At 49.9% G+C, this 25872-nt stretch overlaps 1 protein-coding gene across 4 annotated transcripts in view; it reads right to left on the bottom strand.

Annotated features, from left to right (window-relative positions):
- Positions 1–25872, bottom strand: part of ARHGEF15 (Rho guanine nucleotide exchange factor 15) — a 56642-nt gene that overhangs the window by 6496 nt on the left and 24274 nt on the right. For all 4 annotated transcript variants that reach the window (XM_077916937.1, XM_028702519.2, XM_028702517.2 and 1 more), the window contains exons 2-12: positions 14565–15013; positions 11917–12768; positions 11152–11212; positions 9066–9121; positions 7615–7847; positions 6407–6567; positions 5349–5501; positions 4158–4287; positions 3275–3349; positions 2506–2598; positions 275–429 (exon numbers count right to left, since the gene is read on the bottom strand). In XM_077916937.1, coding sequence (XP_077773063.1) covers positions 275–429; positions 2506–2598; positions 3275–3349; positions 4158–4287; positions 5349–5501; positions 6407–6567; positions 7615–7847; positions 9066–9121; positions 11152–11212; positions 11917–12768; positions 14565–14964 — 2369 coding nt within the window. In that variant the 5' untranslated portion in view covers positions 14965–15013. The remainder of the gene's footprint in view (positions 1–274; positions 430–2505; positions 2599–3274; positions 3350–4157; positions 4288–5348; positions 5502–6406; positions 6568–7614; positions 7848–9065; positions 9122–11151; positions 11213–11916; positions 12769–14564; positions 15014–25872) is intronic.

The following is a 25872-nucleotide window of genomic DNA, read 5'->3' as shown; positions in this document are numbered from 1 at the left end:
GAAAAAACCCAGTGTGTTAGCTCAGTTGATTGGAGCCTGGTGCTGATACCACCAAGATCATGGGATTGAACCCCATACAAGCCAAGAGTCGTAGGTCAGAGCCTCTGACTTGCATGCAGAAGACCCCAGGGCTTAATCCCCTGCATCTCCAGGTAGGGCTGGGAATACGTCTCCTGTCTGAAACTCTGGAGAGCCCCTGCACATAATACCAGGGGAGATGGGGCAAGAGTCTGGTTGACTCCGCTGTAAGGCAGCTCGCTGTTTTTCAGCTCACCTCTTCCGCTGGGTGATGAGCAGCAGGTCGTTGAAGAGGTACAAGTAAATGGGGACCAGTTTGGGCTTGGTGCCAAAGATGGTGCCCCGGTGCACCACCTCCAACAGCTCGCCCTGTTTCAGCAGCTGCCGGCTCTGGGAGATGATGGGAACTGCCTGGATCAAAGAGAAATCAAAGCACAATTGGGAAAGGAGGTGCAGAAACAGGCCACCAACTTGGATTACTTTCTGCAGAGCATTTGACACGTGTGTGTGTGTGTGTGTGTGTGTGTGTGTGTGTGTGTGTTCAAGTGTCAGGTCAAATGTTTTTTAGACAGCATTAACTTCATCCGATCAAACACAAAGGTGCTTTAATTATTTACAGGTTTTACACTAATTATTATTTTTTTAAAAGACAACAACAACGGCTATTGTGAAACAATGAAATTAACTTTTTCTTTCCTCTAAGCAATGGGAATTACCGTACTTTTCCGTGTATAGGACTGTGGTTTTTTTCTTTAAAATTCATGCTAAAAAGTGGGGGTCGTCTTATACTCGGGCAATGCATAGGGTGGACATTTGATTGGTTGCTGCCGAGGCTGTCAGTGGCTATTGTGCGTGTTATTGGGTGCTGCGTCAATGGGTAGAAGAAGAGGAGTTTGGATTTGATATTCCACTTTATCACTACCCGAAGGAGTCTCAAAGCGGCTAACAATCTCCTTTCCCTTCCTCCCCCACAACAAACACTCTGTGAGGTGAGTGGGGCTGAGAGACTTCAGAGAAGTGTAACTAGCCCAAAGTCGCCCAGCAGCTGCATGTGGAGGAGCGGGGAAGCGAACCCGGTTCACCAGATTACGAGTCTACCGCTCTTAACAACTACACGACACTGGTTCTCACCACTACACCACACTGGATAGTGTTGATTGGCTGGTGCTCCTGTATGTAGTTGAGTGGTCTATTGGCAACTTATGCAGGCGATGTGACAGACGGGAGGTAGATTTAGTGACGTGTATGGGTGAGCGATTTTTGGCAACCCCCCAAAAAAACCTCAATAACCCTGGGCAATCCTCTGCAAAAAAAGCTCAACAACTCTGTGTCATCCCCCTCCATTTTCTTAAATTTGAGCCCCCCAAAATAGGGGGTGTCCTATACATGGGGGCATCTTATAGACGGAAAAGTACGGTAAGCTTTCTAGAACTGTGAGTGATTAACTAACAGCTCTGGGGTTTTTTTGGCTTTTATCCTGGAACAAGCGGGTCAGCCTTGAGTCGCAAAGTCTAAAAACACCAAAATTAAAAACAGAAAGAAAGAGAAGCAATGGCAAAGCCTCACTTTTTAATTTTTATTTTTTAGATGTGGTTGTTCTAAGTGAGTAAGTAAGGCCAGCGGGCTAATTTCTCGAGCCTCCCTGACATCAAAGTTTCTGGGCATATTTGACAAAGAGTTGGTGGTCAACTGGCAATATTTAACTGGTCTATTAAGAACAATACAGAGATCCCTCCTGGATCAGGCCAATGGCCCATCTAGTCCAGCATCCTGTTCTCATTTTGGCCAACCAGATGCCCACAATGGGAAGCCCATTCAGTAGCAGAACCTGAGCACAACAGCATTCTCCCCGCCTGCAGTTTCTGCAACTGGAATTCAGAAGCACACTGCCTCCGACAGGGGTGGTGCTGACCAGCAAGACAACTCAATTAACTAATTAGCTCAAGTAATTAATTAACTTAATTAATTAATTAGCAGAATGTGTATACTGCTTAACTGTAAATAAGATGTTCAAACGGTCCACAATGTCTATTAATAGCACGAATTTTGCAATTATTATTACATTTACGTGCTGCTCTTCTTCCAAAGAGCTAAAGGTGGCGGCAGATAGGCAATGTTATTTTCACAACAACCCTATGAGGTAGGCTAGGCTGAGGGGACCCCAGCCCAAGATCAGCCAGTGCGCTTCAAGGCCGAGTGAGGGTTTGTCAACGCTCCAATCACACGGGTAGCTCACCGATTCCAGCGAACACGATCAAATGAGTTATTATTTCCAAGGGTTGGGCAAGGCATAGTTGTAAAGGAGAGGAAAATATTCGGAACCAAGCGGAGAAAAATAACGTAACGCGCTCTGTTACGCTGCTTAGCACAAGTCGCAAAGAGGAACAGCAATGTTTTCATTCCGCAATTTAGGCAGGCAGAGAGGATCAGGGAAGAGCCATTTGGAGTGAGCCCAAAAGCAAGGCAGAGAACTGAAGCCTTCCTGACCTTAAGCTTGTCAAACTCGATCTTGCTGGCGATGTGGATGAGCTCCTCCATGTGACGCATGCGGCCCACCTCAGAGTTACATTCTTCTATTATCTTGGTCAGAGATTGAGGGAATGGGAAAAGGAGAGAGAGAAGAGAGTCACGTTACTTGTGGTCATCAAGGGACTGCTGATCTACCACAAAGGGAAGGGAATGGTTAGGAAACAGGCGGTATTAAAAATATACAAACGTGCAAATATCTGCAACAAAATGCAGCAGTGTGCAGCGCTCCAGCCAACCACACCCTTTCCAGCGTACTCCATTCCATTCCAGCCTTTCCAGAGTACTCCATTCCATTCCATTCTTCTTGGCTAGTAAACATGCTCAGTCCTCATCAGGGTAAATTTGGGTTCGTTTTTCTTCCTTTTTTTTTTTTTTTATTGTACTTCTGCGAAACTTGGGATTTCACCCCAACTCGTCTGAAACATCCCTCTTGCTTCACCCTCGGCCCCATTCTGGCTACATAGCCATTGGCATTTAGCACCTGACTATTGGGAGGGAGCAGGATTCAGCAGGGTAGTACAAACAAGGCCATGGCTCAATAGCACATCCGGTGCTTTGGGTGGCAAAGATTCCAAGGTCAACAGAGGGGATCTCTGGTTTGAAATGATATTTGGTAGCAGCGCTGGAAAAGACCCTGCAGAGCTGCTGCCAATCACAATAGCAGGCTAACGGGTTTGATTCGGTCTGAGATGGCTTCGTAAGTTCACATAATCAGTGTCATCCTCACCTTGGAAACAGAGGACAAAGCTTTCATGGCGTTCTGCTCTCGCAATGAGCCTTCTTCTGTCCGACGCAGGATATTCTAGGAGATACAAGTAAAGTTAAAGGGGGAGGAAATGGGGCTGGAAGAGGGGTTTCAGGTGCACCCTCTGCTCTTAAGCAATTGGACGAACTGTTTTTACAACTTTCTAACCCCCTCCCTTGCCAACAAAGGTCCGTATAGTTAAAGCTATGGTTTTCCCAGTAGTGATGTATGGAAGTGAGAGCTGGACCATAAAGAAGGCTGATCGCCGAAGAATGGATGCTTTTGAATTATGGTGCTAGAGGAGACTCTTGAGAGTCCCATGGACTGCAAGAAGATCAAACCTATCCATTCTTAAGGAAATCAGCCCTGAGTGCTCACTGGAAGGACAGATCCTGAAGCTGAGGCTCCAATACTCTGGCCACCTCATGAGAAGAGAAGACTCCCTGGAAAAGACCCTGATGTTGCGAAAGATGGAGGGGACAAGGAGAAGGGGACAGCAGAGGACGAGATTGTTGGATAGTGTTCTCGAAGCTACCAACATGAATTAGACCAAACTGCGGGAGGCAGTGGAAGACAGGAGTGCCTGGCGTGCTCTGGTCCATGGGGTCACGAAGAATCAGACACGACTAAACGACTAAACAACAACAACAACAACCCCCTCCCACGTTGACACATCTGCCACACAACCTCTGAGATTTGCAGAGGATTCTGGGAGAGCATCTCCCATTTGTCCAAGGGCATGCCTTAGAAAACTCTCAATGCTCTCCCTCTGCAGGTACATGTTGAAGGGAAAGATAGATAATGGTTGGCAGATGCTTCCAGCTCTACGATTCTATGGTTCTATGAATGTCTCCACAGCTCCCACCTCTATAAGCATCTTGATCCGGGTGATCCTCTGGAAAGGTAGCAGCAGGAAGGACATGAAGGGGAGCCGCTGGCATTGGGGGAGCTCCTGGAGCCGGGTGACGACAATGGCAAACTGGGGGTTCTTCTCCCTGGCAAGGAAGAGAGGAGACAGGATTGGATCAGGAAAGAGGGCTATGCCTTCCTGCTGCAGCGCCACCTAGAGAGGGGAGGATGGAACTTGCCATAGTTATACATGCCCAGGTTACACCCAGACTAGACTACAGCAGCACATTCTACGTGGGGCTGTCTTTCAAGGTGGTTCAGAAGCTTCCCCTGCTAGAGAACACAGCTGCCTCATTACTTGAGAGGGGCAAGCAATGGGCGCATATGAAGGCTATTCTGTACCGGCTATGCTGATTCATTTCCAGAGCTAATTTAAAGCGCAGGTGGTTACCTTTAAAGCCCTAAACCAGGGCTAGCCCTCCAAATGTTGTTGAACTGGAGAGCCCCTGCCTGTCAGTGTAATAATAATAATAATAATAATAAGAATAATTTTATTCCCTGCCTTTCTGCCTGACACAGGACTCAAGGCAGCATCCCAATAAAAATAAGAACCATTCAAAACATAAAAAATTGGTAGCCAATACTGAGCTCAATGGACCGAAGGTCTGGCTCCATATAATGCAGCTTCTTATGAACACACAAGCAAGCAGCTATTCCATCAGGCTGCAGAGCAAAAGAAGAAGAAGGGCTGTTTCAGTGCCTCCACGTCTGACCTTGCCTCAACCGTCACATAGCAGGCAGCCATTCCACAGGGCTACCTGAACTGTCTCCGTCTCAGCTGGTGAATATTGGAAGGGTAACTTTAAGAACTGGTGCCTGAGCTTGTTTTCGTCCTCCTCCCTCTTCTCCCCTTTTCCCTTTCATGTCGTCTCTTCTAGATTCTAAGCCTGAGAGGGCATGGACCATCTTAATGCTGTTTTTCTTTTTCTGAAGCCACTCTGGAATACCTTTCAGCCCAAACAGCACAGTTTTTAAATGCTCTAGATAAAAAACAAAGACACAATCCGAAATTGCTAGACCAACCGGAAAAGAAAGAAAGAAAGATTCTTTGGCTAGCGGTTCCCTATTCCCATCGAGAGGCCTTTGAAACTATCAAGAGTCTCCCAACAGAACTCCTTTTGCTTCCTTCTCTCTTTCTGCCACTCACATGAGGCTGCTGTAGGTCTTCTCTTGGTACAGCTGGTTGCGCACGTAGTCAATGTAGACCGAGAAGTTCTGCTGTGCGTGTGTCTCCACTATGTCACAGACATCCGAGATCTGCAGGCTCTCGGCCAGGCGTCCTTCAAGATCATGAAGAAATCTGCCAAAGGAGAAGGACTGCCATCATGAATAGCCATATATACCATACTTTTCACTCTATAAGACGCACCTGACCATAAGACGCACCTAGTTTTTAGAGGGGGAATGCAAGAAAAAAAATATTCTTTAAAGGGAGCGCTGAGCAGAACCTGTATGCATCCCTGGCTCTGCTCAGCACTCCCTTTCATGAGCCGCGTGGGGCGTGTGTGCGACTCTTGGGGGCTTTTCTCTGAGGGGAAAAGCCCCCAAGAGCCGCACACATGCTCCATGCGGCTCGTGAAAGGGAGCGCGGCTCTTGCAGGCTTTCCCAGGAGGTGGGTGAAGGGACTGAGAGGCTAAGCCAGAAGCTAGAACAGCAAGAGGGAGCGCTGCGCAGCGCTCCCTCTCGCTGTTCTGGCTTTTGGGATAGCCGCGTGAAGCCTCCTCAGGCTACGGGGATTAAGGCTCCCCGTGCCCTGAAGAGGCTTCGCGTGGCTAAGCCAGAAGCTAGAACAGTAAGAGGGAGCGCTGCACAGCGAGAGGGAGCGCTGTTCTGGCTTCTGGGATAGCTGCGCAGCCTGCATTCGCTCCATAAGACGCACACACATTTCCCTTTACTTTTTAGGAGGGAAAAGTGTGTCTTATAGAGCGAAAAATACAGTGTGTGTGTGTGTGTGTGTGTGTGTGTGTGTGTGAGACATTCACGAGAAGTGGGGAAGGGGCTGGAGGTCAGTGGCAGAGCACATGCTTTTCATACAGAAGGTCCCATGTTCAAATTCAGGGTTGCAAATGTCCCCAAACTCAATAAAAGGCAGGCTCCTATTTTCCTGCATAATCATAGATCAGTTTCCTTTAATTTCCCGGATAGCCCCATGGCGATATAGGGAAAGGGGACAGAAGAAGGGAAGAGGAAGAGGCGGAGCTGACCTTTCGCTGACCTCCTTGACTTTGCGGATGTTGGAAAAGAGGGTACGGTGCTCACGCAGAAGGATGGTGGCTGTCAGGTCCCGCGATTCCATAAAGTGCTCGATCAGCAGCAACAGGGAGCGCAGGTAGGACGCCTCGGAGGTCACCACCTCAAAAAGGCTCTGGACATGGCGGAGAGGCAAGAACCATAGAAAGGGGCATCAGTGGGAGGAGATGGGCAGGACTCATCACAACCATGGTTTGCTTCGCCTGTCGCACTACGCCAAACCATGGTTTAGCACGGACGTGCAGGCTGCAGAACGGGAGATCGTGGCCGCTTCAACTCTGGTTATTTTGCTACTGTGCCATGCTGAGCTAGGCAATTATTTGGCTTGGAGTGTTGCTCTCCTGGACAAATCACAAGCTGTAAATCATATAGCAAACCTTGGATTCAGCTCATGGTTAAGCCATGAACCAGGTATGGACAACAAACAAACCCAAGCTCTTCGTTAGTTCAGCATGGCGCAGCTTCAGAATGACCAGGGAGGAGCAGATTGGATGCAATCTGCTCTCTGGTTTGGAATAGCATGATGTGCAAACCCGGCCCGTGTGTGTGATGTGACAGAACACAGCTAATCCTACCTATTCTATTTAATGTTCACTAATTAATTACTAAGAACCATAAAAAGTGGCATGCCAGGAAAAGCAAACCTATCTACCACACCTCCCATGATGGGCTAGTTGAGAACCCGATTAACTTGTATATGTAAAGTATGGATTTTGTTTGCCCCGGGGTAAAATCAATTCATGCTTTTCAAACACTGATCAGCACCCAACAAACTCATCTGAACGTCTTCAGCTTCCTAAAGTTTATAATGAGCTATTAAAACACACAAAACAAGGACGCGCAATTCATGAATGAGGAGCCACCCTTTTGAAAGTTGTGCACAAGCAGCTGCCAGATAAATCCCAATTATAAAATGAGCCCATTGAAAAAACCAAACAAACAGCACTAATGGGTCTCTTCCAATGCTACAATTCTTTGGTTCTCAAAGTGTTCTGGGCTCAAAAAAGTTCTTCATTTGGCCACTTTCATTCAGTCTGAGGCTGTGGCTCAGCTCCGACTACGCACAAGGTCACAGATTCAGTCTCTGCCCATCTCCAATGACAGGATCTCATAATGGCAGAACTGCAGGAGATCACTCTGCCCAAGACAACAGCCAACTCACCTCCTGCATCTTCCTCTCTTCGGGGCTGATATTTCCCAGAAGGCCGCTCTCTCGCACAGCGGGCAGCTCCTGCCAAAGCGTGCTGTGCGGGATGGGGCCCCGAGGCCCCGCGGACCCTTCGCCAGGGGAAGGGCTCCCATAGTCAGAGCTGCTGAAGCTGCTGTTGCGGGGGACCGTTTGCCGCTTGATCTCCTTGGAGATGACAGCCTGGCGATACGTCTGGTACAGGGGCTCTGAGGAGGGAAGAGAGGGAAACGGATTTCAAAAAGAGACACGTAGCCCCTCCAGACTGGTGTTTTTTCGCAGATGTATTCTGTATCGCATCAAATAATAGTGCATTGGTAGTTGATTTGTGTTACTAGGCATCATTCCATCAGATGTCAAGGAAATAAGCAGCTATCCTGTTTTAAAAAGACATCTGAAGACAGCCCTGTTTAGGGAAGTTTTTAATATTTAATGCTGTATTGTTTTTAACACTCGATTGGGAGCCGCCCAGAGTGGCTGGGGAAACTCAGCCAGATGGGCGGGGTATAAATAATAAATAAATAAATAAATAAATAAATAAAAATAATTATTATTATTATTATTATTATTATTATTATTATTATTATTATTTGTTGCTGTTGTTGTTGTTCTGCAAGGCAGGACTAAATAAACCCCAGAAAATTTCCTGAAAACCAGAAGCAATCTAATGGAAGCTAAGCATTGGGAGATTTGTGACAGACAAAACTTCTTCACACTGCTTAAACTCTGGAATTTGTTCCACAGCACTGTTGCTGTATTAGGCAGTATAGAAATCTATGAAATAAATAAATAAGGTGTAGTGATGGACGCGGGTGGCGCTGTGGGTTAAACCAGAGAGCCTAGGACTTGCTGATCAGAAGGTTGGCGGTTCGAATCCCCACGACGGGATGAGCTCCCGTTGCTCGGTCCCTGCTCCTGCCAACCTAGCAGTTCGAAAGCACATCAAAGTGCAAGTAGATAAATAGGTACCGCTCCGGCGGGAAGGTAAACGGCGTTTCCGTGCGCTGCTCTGGTTTGCCAGAAGCGGCTTAGTCATGCTGGCCACATGACCCGGAAGCTGTACGCCAGCTCCCTCGGCCAATAAAGCGAGATGAGCGCCGCAACCCCAGAGTCGGCCACAACTGGACCTAATGGTCAGGGGCACCTTTACCTTTAGTGATGGCCAAAGCTTTTAAAGAGAGGAGTGGAGGAGGAGAAGTCTATCAGTGGCTAATAGCCATGACAGTTATGTTCTACCTCCACTTTCAGAGACCTTATGTCTCTAAATACCAGTTGTTGAGAATCACAAGTGAGGAGAGTGCTGGTCCTGCTTGCTGACTTCTCAGAATGGGCCCCTAGTTAGCCACTGTGAGAACAGGATGCTGCATTCAATGGGCCTTTGGCCTGATCCATGCTCAACCCTTTTCCTGCACCAATTTCCCACTTACCGTCCTGTAGGTAAAGTCCCCAGTCAGGGCCCTTTGGAGATAGCACTGTGCAGTGTCTGCAAGGAAGGAGAAGCAGAAAGAAACTAATTGGTAAATTATCTTAAGAGAGGATGCCTTCCTGGTTGAACTGAGGATGATGAAGCAGTCAGACTGCAGGCTTGTAAGATCCACTTAAAAAAATAAATAAATCACCAGATGCAAAAGGAATACACTTGGAAACAACCCACTGAGTGCTTCTGAGCACATTCTCAGCCTAGGAATTAGTTTTCAATTCCAGAGCTAAGAGTTCTTATACATACATATATCAGTCCAGGTTTCCCCCAAGCAGTCTTCGTTTCAACGAGATGGAAGGAACCTTCTTGTTCTTGCGATTGCTAAAAAATGGTGAGTCCAAAACAATTGACTGTCTTGGGGAAGCATCGCAGCTCAGTGGCTGAGCATCTGCTTTGCATGCAGAAAGTCCCTGGTTCAATACCCAACATCTCCGTTTAGGACTAGGAACGTCCCATGTCTGAAACCCCAGGAGAGCTACTGCCAGCCAGTGTAGATTATATTGAGCTAGATGGACCAATGGGCTGGGACGCAGGTGGTGCTGTGAGTTAAACCACAGAGCCTAGGACTTGCTGATCAGAAGGTTGGCGGTTCGAATCCCCGCGATGGGGTGAGCTCCCGTTGCTCGGTCCCTGCTCCTGCCAACCTACCAGTTCGAAAGCACGTCAAAGTGCAAGTAGATAAATAGGTACTGCTCCGGTGGGAAGGTAAAAGGCGTTTCCGTGTGCTGTTCTGGTTCGCCAGAAGCGGCTCGTTCATGCTGGCCATATGACCCAGAAGCTGTACACCAGCTCCATTGGCCAATAAAGCAAGATGAGTGCCGCAACCCCAGAGTCGGTCACGACTGGACCTAATGGTCAGGGGTCCCTTTACCTCTACCTAAATGGACCAATAGTAGAATGGACCTGGTAGAAATTTAGGCTCATTCAGAGATTCCCTGGACAGGCAAGGTCAGCTAAGTGGTCATACAAGCAGAATGCATGACAATCTCTCTGTGTGTGTTTATGGCACTCTTTAGCCTCCTGCTTCAACAGACACAATTTGCAGAAGATGGTATTCCAACCCCATACTCTGATTGATGCAAACAGACCCTCTGCCCTCCTGAAAGCTGGGCTACGCCCTAGAAACCTGGAGTGATCCAACCAGTTCTGCAGATATAACAGTGCACACTTCACTTTGCTTAGGTTACAATTCTCTCGAGGTTCAATCTGCACTCCAGAAGGCAGTGGTTTGTCCAAAGTGGGGCAAGCTGACTCAAATATAATGCCTCATCAATAGGCCTCATCAATAGGAGTATAGCATCTAGATCAAGGGAAGTAATAGTGCCACTGTATTCTGCTCTGGTCAGACCTCACCTGGAGTACTGTGTCCAGTTCTGGGCACCACAGTTCAAGAAGGACACTGACAAACTGGAACGTGTCCAGAGGAGGGCAACCAAAATGGTCAAAGGCCTGGAAATGATGCCTTATGAGGAACGGCTAAGGGAGCTGGGCATGTTTAGCCTGGAGAAGAGGAGGTTAAGGGGTGATATGATAGACATGTTCAAATATATAAAAGGATGTCACATAGAGGAGGGAGAAAGGCTGTTTTCTGCTGCTCCAGAGAAGCGGACACGGAGCAATGGATCCAAACTACAAGAAAGAAGATTCCACCTAAACATTAGGAAGAACTTCCTGACAGTAAGAGCTGTTCGACAGTGGAATTTGCTGCCAAGGAGTGTGGTGGAGTCTCCTTCTTTGGAGGTCTTTAAGCAGAGGCTTGACAACCATATGTCAGGAGTGCTCTGATGGTGTTTCCTGCTTGGCAGGGGGTTGGACTCGATGGCCCTTGTGGTCTCTTCCAACTCTATGATTCTATGATTCTATGATTCTATGCCTCACTTCCTATCTTCCTATATCCACTGTGAATCACCCAGAAATCTGGGCAAGCCCATCACAACATCCCCCGATCAAGCTCAGCATCCTCCTTGCACACAAATACCCATGGACATCTTTCATTCAGGAATTTGCGGGCACGCGGAAGAACACCAACGCACCCGTCATTTGGGGTCTCCGCGTCAGAGTCTCCAGGAGTCGGGCATTCGTTTTCACAGCCATCTGGTGAGAGAGAAATTTTGCAGAGTAAGTTGAGATTGGAAAAAGAGCAGAAATAAAGCTATGTGTGGGGAGCAGGGTATTGCTCTCGCTCTTTTTTATTTTATTTTAGGTAACTACTGTACTTTTCCATCTATAAGACACTAACATGTATAAGACGACCCCTATTTTTTTTAACCCAAAATTAAGAAATTAAGTTGTTTAGCTTTTTTGGGTGGGGAGGTCACTTCCACCAATCGCTCACTCACCTGCCCACCACTGCTGACCCCTTGTCACAGCCACTGCCAATCGCACACCTCACCGCAGCTGCCAATTGTTTGCCTGCTCACCGCCAACAGCCCACCCGCCCACTTGACACAGCCACCAATCACCCACCCAATCGCCGCTGCCAATCTCCTGCTTGCTGCTGCCATTAAGCACACGTCCCCCCTCTGCATTCACTATCCGTGTGTAAGACAGCACCCAATTTTTGCCTATTTTTTTAGCAAAAAAGCATCATCTTATACATGGGAAAACACGGTATTTTGGGTAATTTCAGTCTTTTATTATTTTCCTTGCTGGCCAATTGCCTTGGGACCTTTTCAGGAGGCATGGAATATACTGAATAAATCTTAGGCTAACAAATCTCTTAACTCCACCCTTCTTATGCTTCCCAGGCCGCCCCCCTCTCCCAATTATGTTTTCCACTCACAGGGTGCTGCCGTTACCTTGACACGGTCCTTCACCCAAGGGTGGCGGTGGCTGGGTTGGAGGAGGAGGCAGGCCTTGAGGCAATGGCGGCGGTGGCTGGGAGGGCGGAGGGGGAGTCATGGTTGTGGGCAACTGGCAGGAAGAGGGCAAAGGGGGCTGTTTCTGCGGGAGGGGAAGGGGGGCCTGCGCCTGGGAGACGGGTGGCGGCGGCGGGGGCATTGAAGGGGGAGGCATGAGGAGCCCTTCCACCGCAGAGAGGAGGCAGGTGTCGCCTTGAGCTTGGTTCATCTCCAGCGGGTACTGCAGGGAACTCCGGCGAGAGTAGGCTAAAGGAACTAAGGAGTTGCGAGGCGGTTTCGTGGGGGCCTTGGGTGGGATGGCGGGGGGCAAGGCCTCGCCGTCCAAAGAGGCAAGGGAGCCCGCTTTGCTGCGCCGGGGGGGCTTGGGCATCAAGGGTGGGCAGCGCAGCGGAAGAGGCTCGGCGGTGGATCGGTACCCCGTCAAGACCACACCGCCTTCGGGGTGCCCGTTGGCCGAGGGAGGTGGGTCAGGGGGCTTCTTGCTGCGGGGAGAACGACGGGATTTGGGGGGCCGCCCACTGCAGGCTGGGGGGCTGGGGGCAGCTGGGGCATTGAGCACCAGGAGGTGTTGGAAGACGGGCCCTCCCTCATCCGCAGAGGACGAGAGGTCTGAGGCGGGCCCGTCCTCACAGTCGGCCTGCTGGGAATGTGCCGGAACCCAGGCCAAGACCATGCCTGGCCGCTGCTGATGGCAGATGCAGGGGCAGCCTGAGGGGCAGGTGGCTGGCGACTCGACGCCATTCTGCTCCACCACATGTGACACGGGCTGCTGGGGATCCTCACTGGGATCTGTGGGAAAGAGAGAAGCAAAAGAAGATAAAACCAGAGAAGAATGGCAGATCAAGTTGATGGATTATGCCGAAATGGCTAAAATGACCGGAACCATCGGAAATCAGGAAGACCAAAATTTTAATAAGGAATGGGGGAAATTTATAATTTGTCTTAAAAACCACTGTAAACAGCTAAAATTGTTAGTAGGATTGGAATAACGTTTGTAGTTTAATGGTGAATTTTGGACACAATGGAGATGTAAAAGATTTGGATTATCATAAAAGATGCAGGAGGAAATGGCTAACAATAGGACCCACAAAGAGGAGTAAGGGCGTCCAGTAGATTCTTCGGAATCTTGTTTTTATATTGTATGTTGGATATGTGATTGTAAAAATTTAATCTGAAAAACCAAATACATAAATAAATAAAAAAGAGAAGAGAAGGAACACTGGAGGCCTTGTTGAAGATAAGACAGAGCCTCTGCCGTGCGAAGGGATGCTGCTTTAGATATTGCCATGCACTGAGGCTCAAAGATAAAGGCAGGACAGGAACGGGGGAGGGCAGAATTGGAAGCGAACAGGGATCCTACGAACAGGGATCGCGGAATTTGGAAAGCTCAAGTAGAGTGTGGAAATTAACAGAGCTTTCTCAACTCTTCACGTTGGTGACACACGTTTTAGACATGCATCATTTCACGACACAGTAATTCGGTTTTACTAGCAAACTGGAGGTTAAACTAACCCCTTTCCAGTCCCAGGAGGAGCACCGGGGGAATTCGAACAACACACTGCAGCCGACACACTAATGTGTCGCAACACACAGTTTGGAAAGCTCCGAGCTAAGGAAATGGAACAAACTGTTGTGTGAATGAAGCCTATTTTAGTTGTGCCCCCTTCACACCTCCCTGCAAGGGCAATACTGACACCGAAGAGGATAAATCCAACAGCTAAGGCCACCTCTCCCTGCACTGGTTGTTAAGGACAGAGGGCTGGTTGAGGGCAGAATGAAGTTGGCAAGGCAGTGCCCCATTCAGCCTAACAGACCAGCCTTGGCTGGTATGCAAACACGCTTTGCTTGCACAATTTATACAAGCAGCAAAACAATTCACCTTTACTTGGGGCAGAGATTCCAGCTCGGGATGCACGTGGCTTTCGAAGCATCCCAAGGCCTGCAGGGCCAGAGGTTACCTTCCAGCCAAAGACATTTTTATTTACCTTACTTTGATTTCTGTATGTTGTATACTGCCTTGCTGCGTTTTCTAATGAGTGTGATCTATAAATATTTTAATACCGAATTGGCCTGAATATAAGCCGCACCTTTAAAATTCAAGGGGGGGGGGGGAGAAAAAAAGACAATACAGTGGTACCTTGGGTCAAGAACTTAATTCATTCTGGAGGTCCGTTCTTAACCTGAAACTGTTCTTAACCTGAGGTACCACTTTAGCTAATGGGGCCTCCTGCTGCCACTGCACTGCCGGGGCGTGATTTCTGTTCTCATCCTGAAGCAAAGTTCTTAATCTGAGGTACTATTTCTGGGTTAGCAGAGTCTGTAACCTGAAGTGTCTGTAACCTGAGGTACCGCTGTACCCGAATATAAGCTGCTCCCTTAAAATTCCACAGGCACTCACACCCATATGTCTGTTTCAGCAGCAATATCGTAAAAGCCAATTTTTGTAAGGTAGCAAATTTAAGCCACACTTTTATCTTTTCATGGTCAGAATTTGGGAAAAAAAGTGAGGCTTATATTCAAGCCAATGCGATAATAGGGAAGGAAGCCACAAACAGCCACATAGCCTTATAGCCAAGTTCACTTACCCAACTGCCCCTCCTTCCCCTCCAATATCTTCTCTTCCCCATTCTCGGCGACAGACACCTGACTACAGTTCACAGCAGGCTGAGCCGGCTTCCCAGCCTCTTCCTTCTCCGTGTGGCTGAAGCGCACGACGATTTTACGAACAGCGCCAGAGTTCTGCAGCTTGTGGAGCTGCTGCTGTTGGCTGCAAGGGGGATCAGCCGACCTGGAGCATCCATCGTTGGCAGTCTCAGTTGAGGAGCCCTCTGGGGGCAAAGGTGGGGTTGGTCCACGGCTCAGCCTGGCAGAGTCCGGCCTGGGGGGCAAGTACGGTCGTGGCCTGGTGGGTGGGCGGGGCTTAATGATGCGGGTGGGTTTCTGGGTCGGAGGGGTCGCCGGAGGCAGAGGGTCCATGGAGGACATCTTCACAGCGGGTGGGTCATCCGCAGCGCTGCCGCCACGACTTCATTTCCTGAGGGGGGGGAGGAGAGTGAGAGACAGACACAGTCAAGCAGAAGCCTAAATAATAAAAAATAATAAAATTTTATGTACCGTATTCTTCACTCTATAGGACGCACCTGGCCATAGGACACACCTAGTTTTAGAGGGGAAGAACTAGAAAAATAATAATTCTCCCTCTCTGTGCAGAGCCCCTTCAGTGAAGCGGCAGGAGAAACGGAGCCCCTTCCATTTCTCTTCCCGCTTCGCTGAAGGGGCGCTGCGCAGAGAGGGAAAGCTGCGCAGCGCCTCTCCAGCGAAGCGAAGCCAGGAGAGGAAGAGGGATCGGTGCGCACCGACCACTCTTGCTCTCCTGGCTTCAGCAAAAGCAACGTGAAGCCTCCAGAGGCTTCGCGTTGCTTTTGCTGAAGCCATGAAGCCTGCATTCGCTCCATAAGACGCACACACATTTCCCCTTAATTTTTGGAGGGGGAAAAGTGTGTCTTATAGAGTGAAAAATATGGTATATCCCGTCCTCCCCAGCCGAAGCCGGGCTCAGAGCGGCTAACAACAGTAAAATAATAATAAAGGCAGGGGTGAGGGAACATTTTCCATCCTGAGGGCCTCATACGTCCCGAGGGCCACCTGACAGGCTGCCCAGGGGCGGCTTGCATTTTTTTAAATGCTTCCTCACATTAAGCGAATGAAATCATAGAACTGTACATTTGGAAGCGTCATCTAGGGCAGTGTTTCCCAACCTTTTTTGGGCAAAGGCACACTTGTTTGATGAAAAAAATATCGAGGCACACCACCATTACAGCCCCGTGACGTCAGCGCGCAGCGTCACGCCGGGAGGGACGCACGAAAGTGTAACTTTCAATTTTTTCCCCTCCCCCTTGCCGGGGAACCTCCAAGCTTTGGGGGTGGGGGGGGGGAGGAGGCAGCAAAGCGAGGGACTGAGGGACCCTAACCCTAACCCTAACCCTCACCGATCACCCGGGAAAGCATGCGAACGAGGAGCCCCCGTGTCCTGCTCCCGGCAGCGGACGGCACAAAGCGAGGAGGCCTGGACAAGGCAGCACGCTCCCCGCTCTCGCTGCATCGGGGCTTTTCTCCTCCAGGCCGCTTTCGAAGTCCCCTTCTCCGCTCCCAAGAGCCGGAGCCGCTGCTTCCAGGCCCTGTCCGAGCCCCGACTTGTGGCCTCACTTCGAGGAGCGCCTGTTGCTGGGGACGGGGCTGCATCCCCCTCAGCCGCCGCCTCGCTTCCTTCCAGGAGACCCGACGGCTCACCCTCTCCCGCTCGCCCTCCTGCGCCCGCAGCAGACCGAGACCTCCCCGCCCCCGCCCAGCTCGGCCCTACCTGGGCGCCTCCAAGCCCGGCTGGCTCCGCGTCGCGCTCCACGCCGGGCAGCTGCAGCAGGGGCTGCGCGGGGGCGCGCGGCGGCCCGGCTGAGCGCGCCCCGGAGCCGCCGCGCCGTCGCTCGCGAGTCCCTCCGAGAGCCCGCGGGACTGACTCCGGAGTCGCGAGGCGGCGCGTCGCCCAGGGAAGGGGCGGCTTCCCACAAGCACGACGACCGAAAAGAGCCCAGCAGAGCGCGCGCCCCGGAGGACTTGGGGGGGTCTGTAGGGCATCAGTGGCCCCCAGAATTCTGCCCGCCCCTCGCCCCATTTGATCCAGATTTACCCTCTGGGGAGAGCGAGCCCCGGCCCAGCAGGGGGCGCCCTCGCTCCGTCCTCCGGGAAGCAAACGCCCTCGCCCGCCTCCCTCCAGGCAACATCTCGCGGCACACCAGGCAACATCTCGCGGCACACTAGTGTGCCGCGGAACACCGGTTGGGAAACACTGATCTAGGGCAACCCTCTGTAATGTAGGAATCTCAGCTAAAGCATCCAGGACAGATGGCCATCCAACCTCTGCTTAAAAGCCTCCAAGGAAGGAGAGTCCACCACCTCCCGAGGAAGCCCATTCTACTGTTGAACAGCTCTTGCTGTCAGAAAGTTCCTCCTGATGTTTAGTCAGAATCTCCTTTCTTGCAACTTGAAGCCATTGACCACTTTCAGACCACTCCCTGCCGTGCTCATCCTATGTTTGCTGCAAAGTCTTGTGTGTTTTGCTCATAAAGCATTCAAAAGACTGGATCCCCACCATCGAAAGTGGCTCAGCCTGCTCTATCACTTAAGGAGGGTGGTAGCTCAGTGGCTGAGCATCTGTTTTGCACTCAGAAGGTCACAGGTTCAATCCCCGGCTTCCCCAGATATGTCTGGGAATGTCCTGATACGACAGACAGCTGATGTCAAGTCAGAGTAGACAATATTGAGTTGGATGGACCAATGGACTAACTCTGTAGAATGCACCTCTTTAGAAGGCAATGTCAGTTGGTTGTATATAGAGAGTGGGAACACTTCTGAAACAACAGTAGAATACACTGTGCCACTTAAGACGGAAGGAGGCAATCGCTTTTTTAATGCTCTCTCGTGTTGTTTTTTCAAAAGCCTCTCTGCAAACGGAGAATTAGCAAAGTCAGAAACAGGCTAGAATGGAGCCTTTGTCCCCGATGCACACACATTATTTTATTTGCAGAAAGTGCTTGTTTGTTTTAGCATAAGGGAAGGATTCACAAATGGTATCCCATTTCACTTGCAATTGTAGCCAGCACAGTCCATTACACCATCTCGTGACTCAGTCACATCATTCTGTTTAATACAGGCATGGGTCAAGGCTAGGTTTAAGAAGCTGGAGGGGCCGTGGACCACTTGGGGAAGGAGGGGGCACATACTGGTCTACCAGCCCCAATTTACAGTCCCACAAAGGCTACTAGAAGACTCTCTAGTAGCAAAGGCTACTAGCAGTATATATTCATGGGAAGTTGCCTTATCACACTGAATCATACTGGCTGTGGTACCTCAGGTTACATGCACTTCAAGTTACATACTCTTCAGGTTACAGACTCCGCTAACCCAGAAATAGTACCTAAGTACTTAACCTGAGGTACCACTGTAGTTCTTTTCCTCAATTCAGATCGAAGCTGGTTTTGGAGGGGAAACACACTATTTCATAAGAAACAATAGGATAGATATGGATTGCACCTAACATCCGTTTCCAAACCACCAATCGGAGCACACTGGATGCAAAGCAACTGGGAGTCTGCACACTTGATGTGGCAAAGATGTTGCCCTCCTGTTCGTTGCTGGACTACAAAACCCATAATCCCTGACCACTTATCACACTTGCAGGGGCTGATGGGAGTGGTAGTCCTCAACATCCAGAGGACATTACGTTGGCTGCCCCTGTTCCCACACAGACAGGCAGTGACTCTCTCCAGTGTTTTGGACCAGGGCCTTTCTCAAGTCCAGGGTGAAATGGGTGTCGTTGGCACGACAAGCACGTGCTCAGTCACGGAGCTACAGGGAGGCTGAGGCAAGAGCCCTGTAGGCAAAGCAGCAGCTTAAAGGAGGGATTGTGTCAACACCCCCTCAACGCCAGTTCAGGATAAAGTTCTGGGCGTCCGGTTGAATCAGGCTTCCTTCCGGAAGCATTCCAGAGTCATACGCGAGGTCTTGGCAGCGCTTGCCCAAAGCCCTGTCGTCATGTATCGCTTGGACTGGGCCTCCACAACCTCGTTCGTTTCTGCTCTGCACGCAGGCAGAGCATCCTGCCCTCTGGGGAGCTGAAACACGAGGCAGCCCAGCCGGCTCTAAATGTTACCCCCCCCCCTTGAGGGCCAGCTGCCAGAACAGGCCCTCCAGCCTGGCTAGCGCACTCCCGGGTGTGGCTCTCGTACTTCCAGCTGGGGAAGCTGACCGCAACAGGGCTGCTCAGCCTGGCCAGAGGCTGCCCAAGGAACTTGGAGATAAAATAAGTCATAGGAAATGGAGGAGGGGAGACTGTTAGTCTGACCCTGATGCAAGCAGCAAAGGAGGATGGCAACTCCACCTATTTTAGGTAAAACAGGAGCATGGAAAAGATCAGACTTCCATTTTATTGCGCGTTCTTGACGTTTTGCGCTTGGAGAGTTTATACGTCACCCTGCTTTCCATCCTGTTTTGTGGCTGCAGAAGTTTCAGGGCAGAGATACGACTTCAGTGCATCTTGCGGAAACCCTGCAGCTTTTCATACTGCAAATGCTCTGCTTTTATATTTTGGCCCTCCTTTCGTTGCTCTATGGAGCAACAGCAAACATAAGATGTGCTTGCAGGATCAGGCCAATGGCCTAGCTAGTCCAGCATCCTGCTCTCACGGTGGCCAACCAGATGCCTGCGAGAAGCCCGCAGGCTTCTAGGCGGCAATAAAGTCAAAAAGCACGAGGCAAGAATCGCAGAATAACTCATAAAGTGGAATGACGTGCAGACACACAGCAGGTTCTTATGGAGATGGTCCAGAATAAATCCACCACTGATGCACTAATATTGCACCAATGGTATGTGTTGCAGAATACAACCCACAAAAACAAAGCCCAACTTCGAAGAGCCCTTGTCTGACTAGGATTTCGCAGAACAGGGTTCAAATCCCCACTCAGCCATGAAGCTCACCAGGTGACCCTGGGCCGGTCACTGCCTCTCGGCCTAATCCAATTTACAAGGGTTGTTGTGGAGATTACCATATTTTTCGCCCTATAGGGTGCACCGGCCCATAGGGCGCACCTAGTCTTTTTTGGGGGGTGGGGAATAAAGAAAAAAAAATATTTCCCCCCCAGGCTCCGCTGTGCTCCCCGGGTTTCGGGCTGCAGGCTGCTGTCTGCAAGCCTTGGGAGCCCGGCGGGAACTCCCGCAGGCTCCCATGGCTTGCGGATAGCTTCCTGAAGCCTGGAGAGCGAGAGCCTGCATTCGGCCCATAGGACGCACACACATTTCCCCTTCATTTTTGTAGGGGGAAAAGTGCCTCCTATAGGGCGAAAAATACGGTAAATGAGGAGGAGGAGAACTATGTATGCCTTGAGCTCCTTAGAGGGAAAAGGTGGGATATAAATGCAATAAATAAATAAGAAAATGACCAGGCTATGCATTGCAGTTGCATCAGCAGTGGCCAGCATGATGCCCCTGCCCAGATAGAACTGAATACAACTCCCATCAGCTCCAGCCTACATGGCTGATAGTCAGGGATTATGGGAGTTGTAGTCCAACAGCATCTGAAGGAGTACTCCTGCATGGCATAATGACATGCCAACCAAAACTAGCTACAGTGGTGGTAGTGAAGTAGACTCTGGTCCTTACTGGGACCGTGGGAAGGGAAGGAGTATTTGACTTTCCACTCAGAGCCATTTTCCGGCCAAACCTTTCCTGCCCACTCAAAGCTGCTATTCCACCAAAACCACCCCCGCCGCCGTCGGACAAGTAAAAATTGTAGCCCTTTCTTCCTTTTCTGTTTCTCTAAAGGAACTCACAAAACAGCAGTTGCTACTTGACCCAAAGGGAGCGTGACACCCACTTCAGTCCCTGACCCTGCCTCCAGCACAAAAACATACCCCAAACATCCTACAATCGAGTGAATCTTCCATACTTCTGTGTTTGCATGAGAATCTCCCTCCCTCCCTCCCTCCCTCACACACACACACACACACACACACACACAAACACGTCAAGTTTGTAGCCCTTATGATTTCCAAAAGATACCGAGGGGGGGGGGGGGACAGAATATAGGGACTGGTGAAATCTCAAGTTATACAGGAGTGGGCACTCAATGCATGAGTGTTTATATAGTCAGGATGCCAAACAAGGGCAGAATAGCTCAACCCTCCCCCTCCAAGAAGCGGTAACAAAATCTATGCCAAAGAAACTATTAGTGCAACTGCAGTAAGATTGCATCACCAACTCCACTAAATACTTTGGCATTCTTCAATGAAGAATGTGGAGGGAGGCAGAGAGAGAGAGAGAGAGAGAGAGAGAGAGAGAGAGAGAGAGAGAGAGAGAGAGAACTATTACAGAGAGCACATATCCCTGTATAGATTCCCTTCATTTCAAATCCAATGCCACAGCTTCTATTTACTTCTGAGCCCAAGCGAGTGCCCTTATCAGCTGCATATAAATTCTCCTGGATCAAAAACTGGGCAGGGCTGGAAAGAATGTGCCAGTCATCCCCTCCAAAATCCCCCCTCCCCGTATCCCAGCAGATTTAATTCCCAGGCCGACTGTTCCTTTTTTAAAAAAAAAATTTGGCCTACATCTCGATTCCAGAAAACACGTTCCAAACCCTGCCACACAAGGACACACCCTTGAACATCCCCCAGCACGCACATACAACACACACAATGCTCTTCCTCTGCAGGCTTCAGAGTTCCAGTCTGTTCTCCTAGCCTCATCTTACCTGTTCCCATACCTGACGGCTGCGAAACCACGGCCAGGCAGAAGAGGGACCGCTGAACACATACAAACATGTGCTCACATACATGCATGGCGGGGAACTGGCGACGGGGAGGTGGGGTGGCGAGGAGGCAGGAGGCAGGAATGAATTTGGGACAGCTGTCTCTTAGGAGACAGTTGCAAGGATGTCAGCTGCTGGGTATTTTGGGCCCGCCATGTGGGTAGAGAAAGTCAGGCTTTGTGCCTGTCAGGAAATAGAACAGCAAGGGAGGCAAAGGGGATGGGCCTGTAGAGAAAGGGGGTGTGTGTGTGTTTGGAGGGGTACTGGTCGGCAACCAGCGGCCGTCAAACCAAAACACGGCCAGTGTAAAGTCCTTGCTTGGCCTGCTGCTTCTATTGGGCCCTAAAATCAAATGCCAGAAACCTTTAGCCCCAGCAGCTCCAAGAGGCTGAGAAAATGTCGCTCAGGTTGAAAAATGCCCCCCAACAATTGAATACAGTGGTACCTCGGGTTACATATGCTTCAGGTTACAGACTCCGCTAACCCAGAATAGTACCTCAGGTTAAATACTTTGCTTCAGCATGAGAACAGAAATTGTGCTCTGGCAGCGCGGCGGCAGTAGGAGGCCCCATTAGCTAAAGTGGTGCTTCTGGTTAAGAACAGTTTCAGGTTAAGAATGGACCTCCGGAATGAATTAAGTACTGAACACGAGGTACCACTGTACAGCTCCTCTCCCCAATTGGCCCCAAAACATGGCCTCCCCTATACCACCACCCCCATCGTATATTTTCATACATATGAAAATAAAAATCAGTCCTCTGTGTGTGGACTAAAGGGAAGAGAAAAGAGAGAGAAAATCATGGGAGGGAGGGAGCAGGAATGGAATGGAGTATCCTGAAAGAGGGAAGGACTGTCTGGCTCCCTGAACTAGGAGCACTCCAGTCTGTGGGTGAGCAGTGGCGGGTTCAAGGCAGCCTGCTCTGCTCTTTCTCATTCCTGCATGGCAGGGGGCTGGACTAGATGACCCTTGGTGTCCCTTCCAGCTCTGCAATTCTATGATTCAGTTGCAGGCCTCTCTTGTTCTTTCTGTGTCCAACCACGAACACCCTCTGGGCAGCACTATAAGATTGCAGAGGAAGTCGGGAGCCTCAGGCCTAGGGGCCGAATGTGGCCCCCCGCAGGTCTTTATCCGGCCCTCATAGCTCTCCCCAGGCAAAACCCAGGTTCACAGACCCCAGAGCATTTTTGCCTGGTTGGCATGCCTCCAAGTTTTCTAATAATGCTGGATGGAGGATAAGGGAGGAGTGTACGAGTGTATGTATAAACTAGCCTCCTGTAACAAAGGTAAATTTTACCTTTGTTGCTCTGTCACCTTCTGACTTAAGCTCTGCCTTACCCTGGACAGGTGGCCCTCAGGAGGTTTGTGCAGAAGGGAATGTGGCCCTCGAGCTGAAATAAAAGGTTGATGGTTCCTGCTTTGCAATCTAAAGCACTGAGTGTGGACTGGAAGGTTGCAGAGAGACTGTCTGCCCCGAAAACCACGTGACTCCCTTCCCCAAAGCCAGAGCTTCATCTTCACATCTTTTTGAGATTCCCTTTAGGCTGTGTCTAGGCCTGAACCTATGTCTAGGATTGAACCTGTACAAGCCATGGGGTGGGGGGGGCAGAAGTAGGAAAGAAAACGTTCCCCCTTCTGCTTCTCTGTTCAAAGAGGACCTGCTTTATTTGCCTCCTTCATTACCATTCGGGAAGAAGAGCAGGCCTCTCCCTTTAGCAGCAGGCACGTAGGCCGCAAGAGTGCAGCGGTTGCTACGGCAACCCCGTAGCCGGTACCTTACAGCTGCCCCCACCTCAGGCTTTCAAGCCTTTGCAGCCACAACGAGGGGCCAGAAATTCAACAGGAAGGCTCCCTCCACACCTGTTGAATTCCTGCCTGAGGTTTTTGCAGTCATTTAGTGCACAGGAGCTTTGCTGGGGTGGAGTGAGAGGCTATCCTGCCCCCATTCTCTTCTCTGCAGCGGTGCAATGTTGCAGAGTCTCCTTCCTCCTTCTCTCTCCACCCCCTTGGCCAGAAAAGCCTCCGTCTTGATCCTGTCCAAAAACTCTCTCTCAGCCCCTCCTTACACTCCCCACACGCTCATCATATCGATGACAGGGAGGGGAGGCAGAGCATGCATGACCAGCTGAGGAGCAGCGCATATCCAACGCCAACCGGCCGCACGCCAACGTCCCCCGGGGAGGCCGGAGCCAGGCGCCTCCCAGCTATAGTTCCCTCCTCTCCCTTGACAGGCTGCAAAGCTGCCTGCCTTGCAGCTGATCTTCAGCATTTCAATGCCAGCCTCCCCCCCCCCCCATTCCAGGCTCCCAGGAGAGATACAGCCATGTTTTGGGAGTGGAGAGAGGGAAAGCATTCAATAAAAAAAAGCTTCTCTTTCCTTGAGAACAACAGAAAACGTTTCTGGGGTGCTCACCCCCACCATACAATTAACAGCTTCTACACAATTCTCAAATTATCTCTAAGTGGCCCAATCATACTCAGAACCCTATTTCTAATGGTGGAACTCATCCTGGCCCATGAGAAATAATAATAATGATCCCATACACTGAAAGCAAACTGCGAAGATCCTTAGGTAGCCAAAACTGCGCCGTCTACAGACAACACAGCAGGCTTTTGGGAACAGTCTCGAAGATGAGGTACTGTAGTAGAACGTAGTCATAATCAATTATGGGGTGTAAACCCCAACACCTCTCGTTTTAAGAATTAAATACAGTGGTACCTCGGGTTAAGAATTTAATTCGTTCCGGAGGTGCGTTCTTAACCTGAAACTGTTCTTAACCTGAAGCACCATTTTAGCTAATGGGGCCTCCCGCTGCTGCCGCTGCGCGATTTCTGTTCTCATCCTGAAGCAAAGTTCTTAACCCGAGGTAATATTTCTGGATTAGCGGAGTCTGTAACCTGAAGTGTCTGTAACCTGAAGCGTATGTAATCCGAGGTACCACTGTACCAGAGAGCCCTGCTTTCCAAAGGAGAAGAAAATAAAGCAAGATGGTAAGAGCTTGGGCAGAGATTCAGACTTTTAAACTGAGGGAACAGGTCCCTATTTGGACAGCAGCACTTTTGTTCTGAGAAGGGGGAAACTCAGAGGCAGAGCATGCTAAAACTCCCAGATTCAATCCCTAGCATCTCCAGGTAGGTTTGGGCAGGAGCCCTGCTTGAAAACAATCTTCTGCCAGTCAGTGTAGACAATACTAAGCCAGATGAGCCACTGGCATGACTCAGTATAATACAGCTTCCTAATGAATTCTACGCATGCTCAGAGATTCTCTCGACAGGGAGAGTCAGTTCAGGCATCCTTCCTACAAGCAGAGTGCATGACAACATGTGTGTGTGTGTGTTTATGACACTCTTAAGTCCAGCGTCCTCAATTAGCAGAGACAACCCTCATCCGACAACATCCCACAGCCATTCTTCAACCAATGCAAGCAGGCCCTCCGCCCTCCTCAAATCTGGGCTATGCCCTAGAAACCTGGAGTGATCTAGCCAGCTCTGCAGTGACAAGAGCTTGTTGAGGTGACAGCTCCCTGGAGGTTCACACTCCAGAAGGCAGCAGCTCCTAACAAGTGGGACAAGCTGAGAATGGGATAGATCCTCAAAATATCAAAATGGAAGCTCAACCCAGAGCTCCAATAAAAAGCTGCGGCTTGTTTTCTTTAAAAGGTGGGGGCTCTCTTCCGTTTTGCAGCAAGTTTCTCAGCCTGAGGGCCGCCTTACCTCTGGAAAACTTTCTGGGGGCCACACATCAGGGATGAGCAGGGTGAGAGGCAAAGGCGGGAAGAGGAACGAAAGTTAATTTTGCCTTTGTATGATCAGCTGCTTTCTAAACACATTCCCATACCCATCTCTAGCCTGTATCTAGAAAAGCAAGTGGAATTTTCATACATAGTTCAAGAGCACATCGCAGTCAGGCAAAAACACCAGAGGAGGATTTGAAGAAGGGTCAGGAGAGAGTGTGGCTGGGAAAGGACCAGCCTAAAAGACTTGAGAGGTATGGCCCCAGGGCCTTAGATTCCCCACCCCTGCTATACACAATGTTCCTCCTTCAAGAAACCTGTTGCAATATTCACCTAAGTCCAAACCACATGCTATGCGGTAAGAAACTTTGCCTGTTGAATTCTTGCTCCTCGTCCAGCTTGGGACTGAGGAGACCCAGGTTCAAATTCCAAGTCAGTCAAGACAAGAGGTTCACTGGTGACTTTGTGCTAGCCCCTCTCTTTCAGCCTTGCCTACCTCACTGGGTTGTTGTTAAGAATAAAGTAGCCGAGTAAGCAGAGCATCATATACCCTTCCCTGAGCAGCTTGAAATAAACCTCCACATAAATGAAACAAACACGCCTCCCCTTTCCACCCCCACTGGCACTCCAGATAACTTTACATGGCAAAAAATATCACAGATTGGTATTATCTGTAAAAATGTTAAGTCGCTGGCAACTGCAAAACGCAGGGGCAGAACCCCCCTCCCAGAAGCAAAGAATAGGTGCAAGATTCTGCATTTTGAACAGAGGCTCAAGCCACAAGCAACGACTGTGGGGTGGGG

Source organism: Podarcis muralis, chromosome 13 (assembly GCF_964188315.1).
Source record: "Podarcis muralis chromosome 13, rPodMur119.hap1.1, whole genome shotgun sequence".
Lineage (NCBI taxonomy): Eukaryota > Metazoa > Chordata > Lepidosauria > Squamata > Lacertidae > Podarcis > Podarcis muralis.
This window is presented reverse-complemented; position numbering and strand designations above follow the sequence as displayed.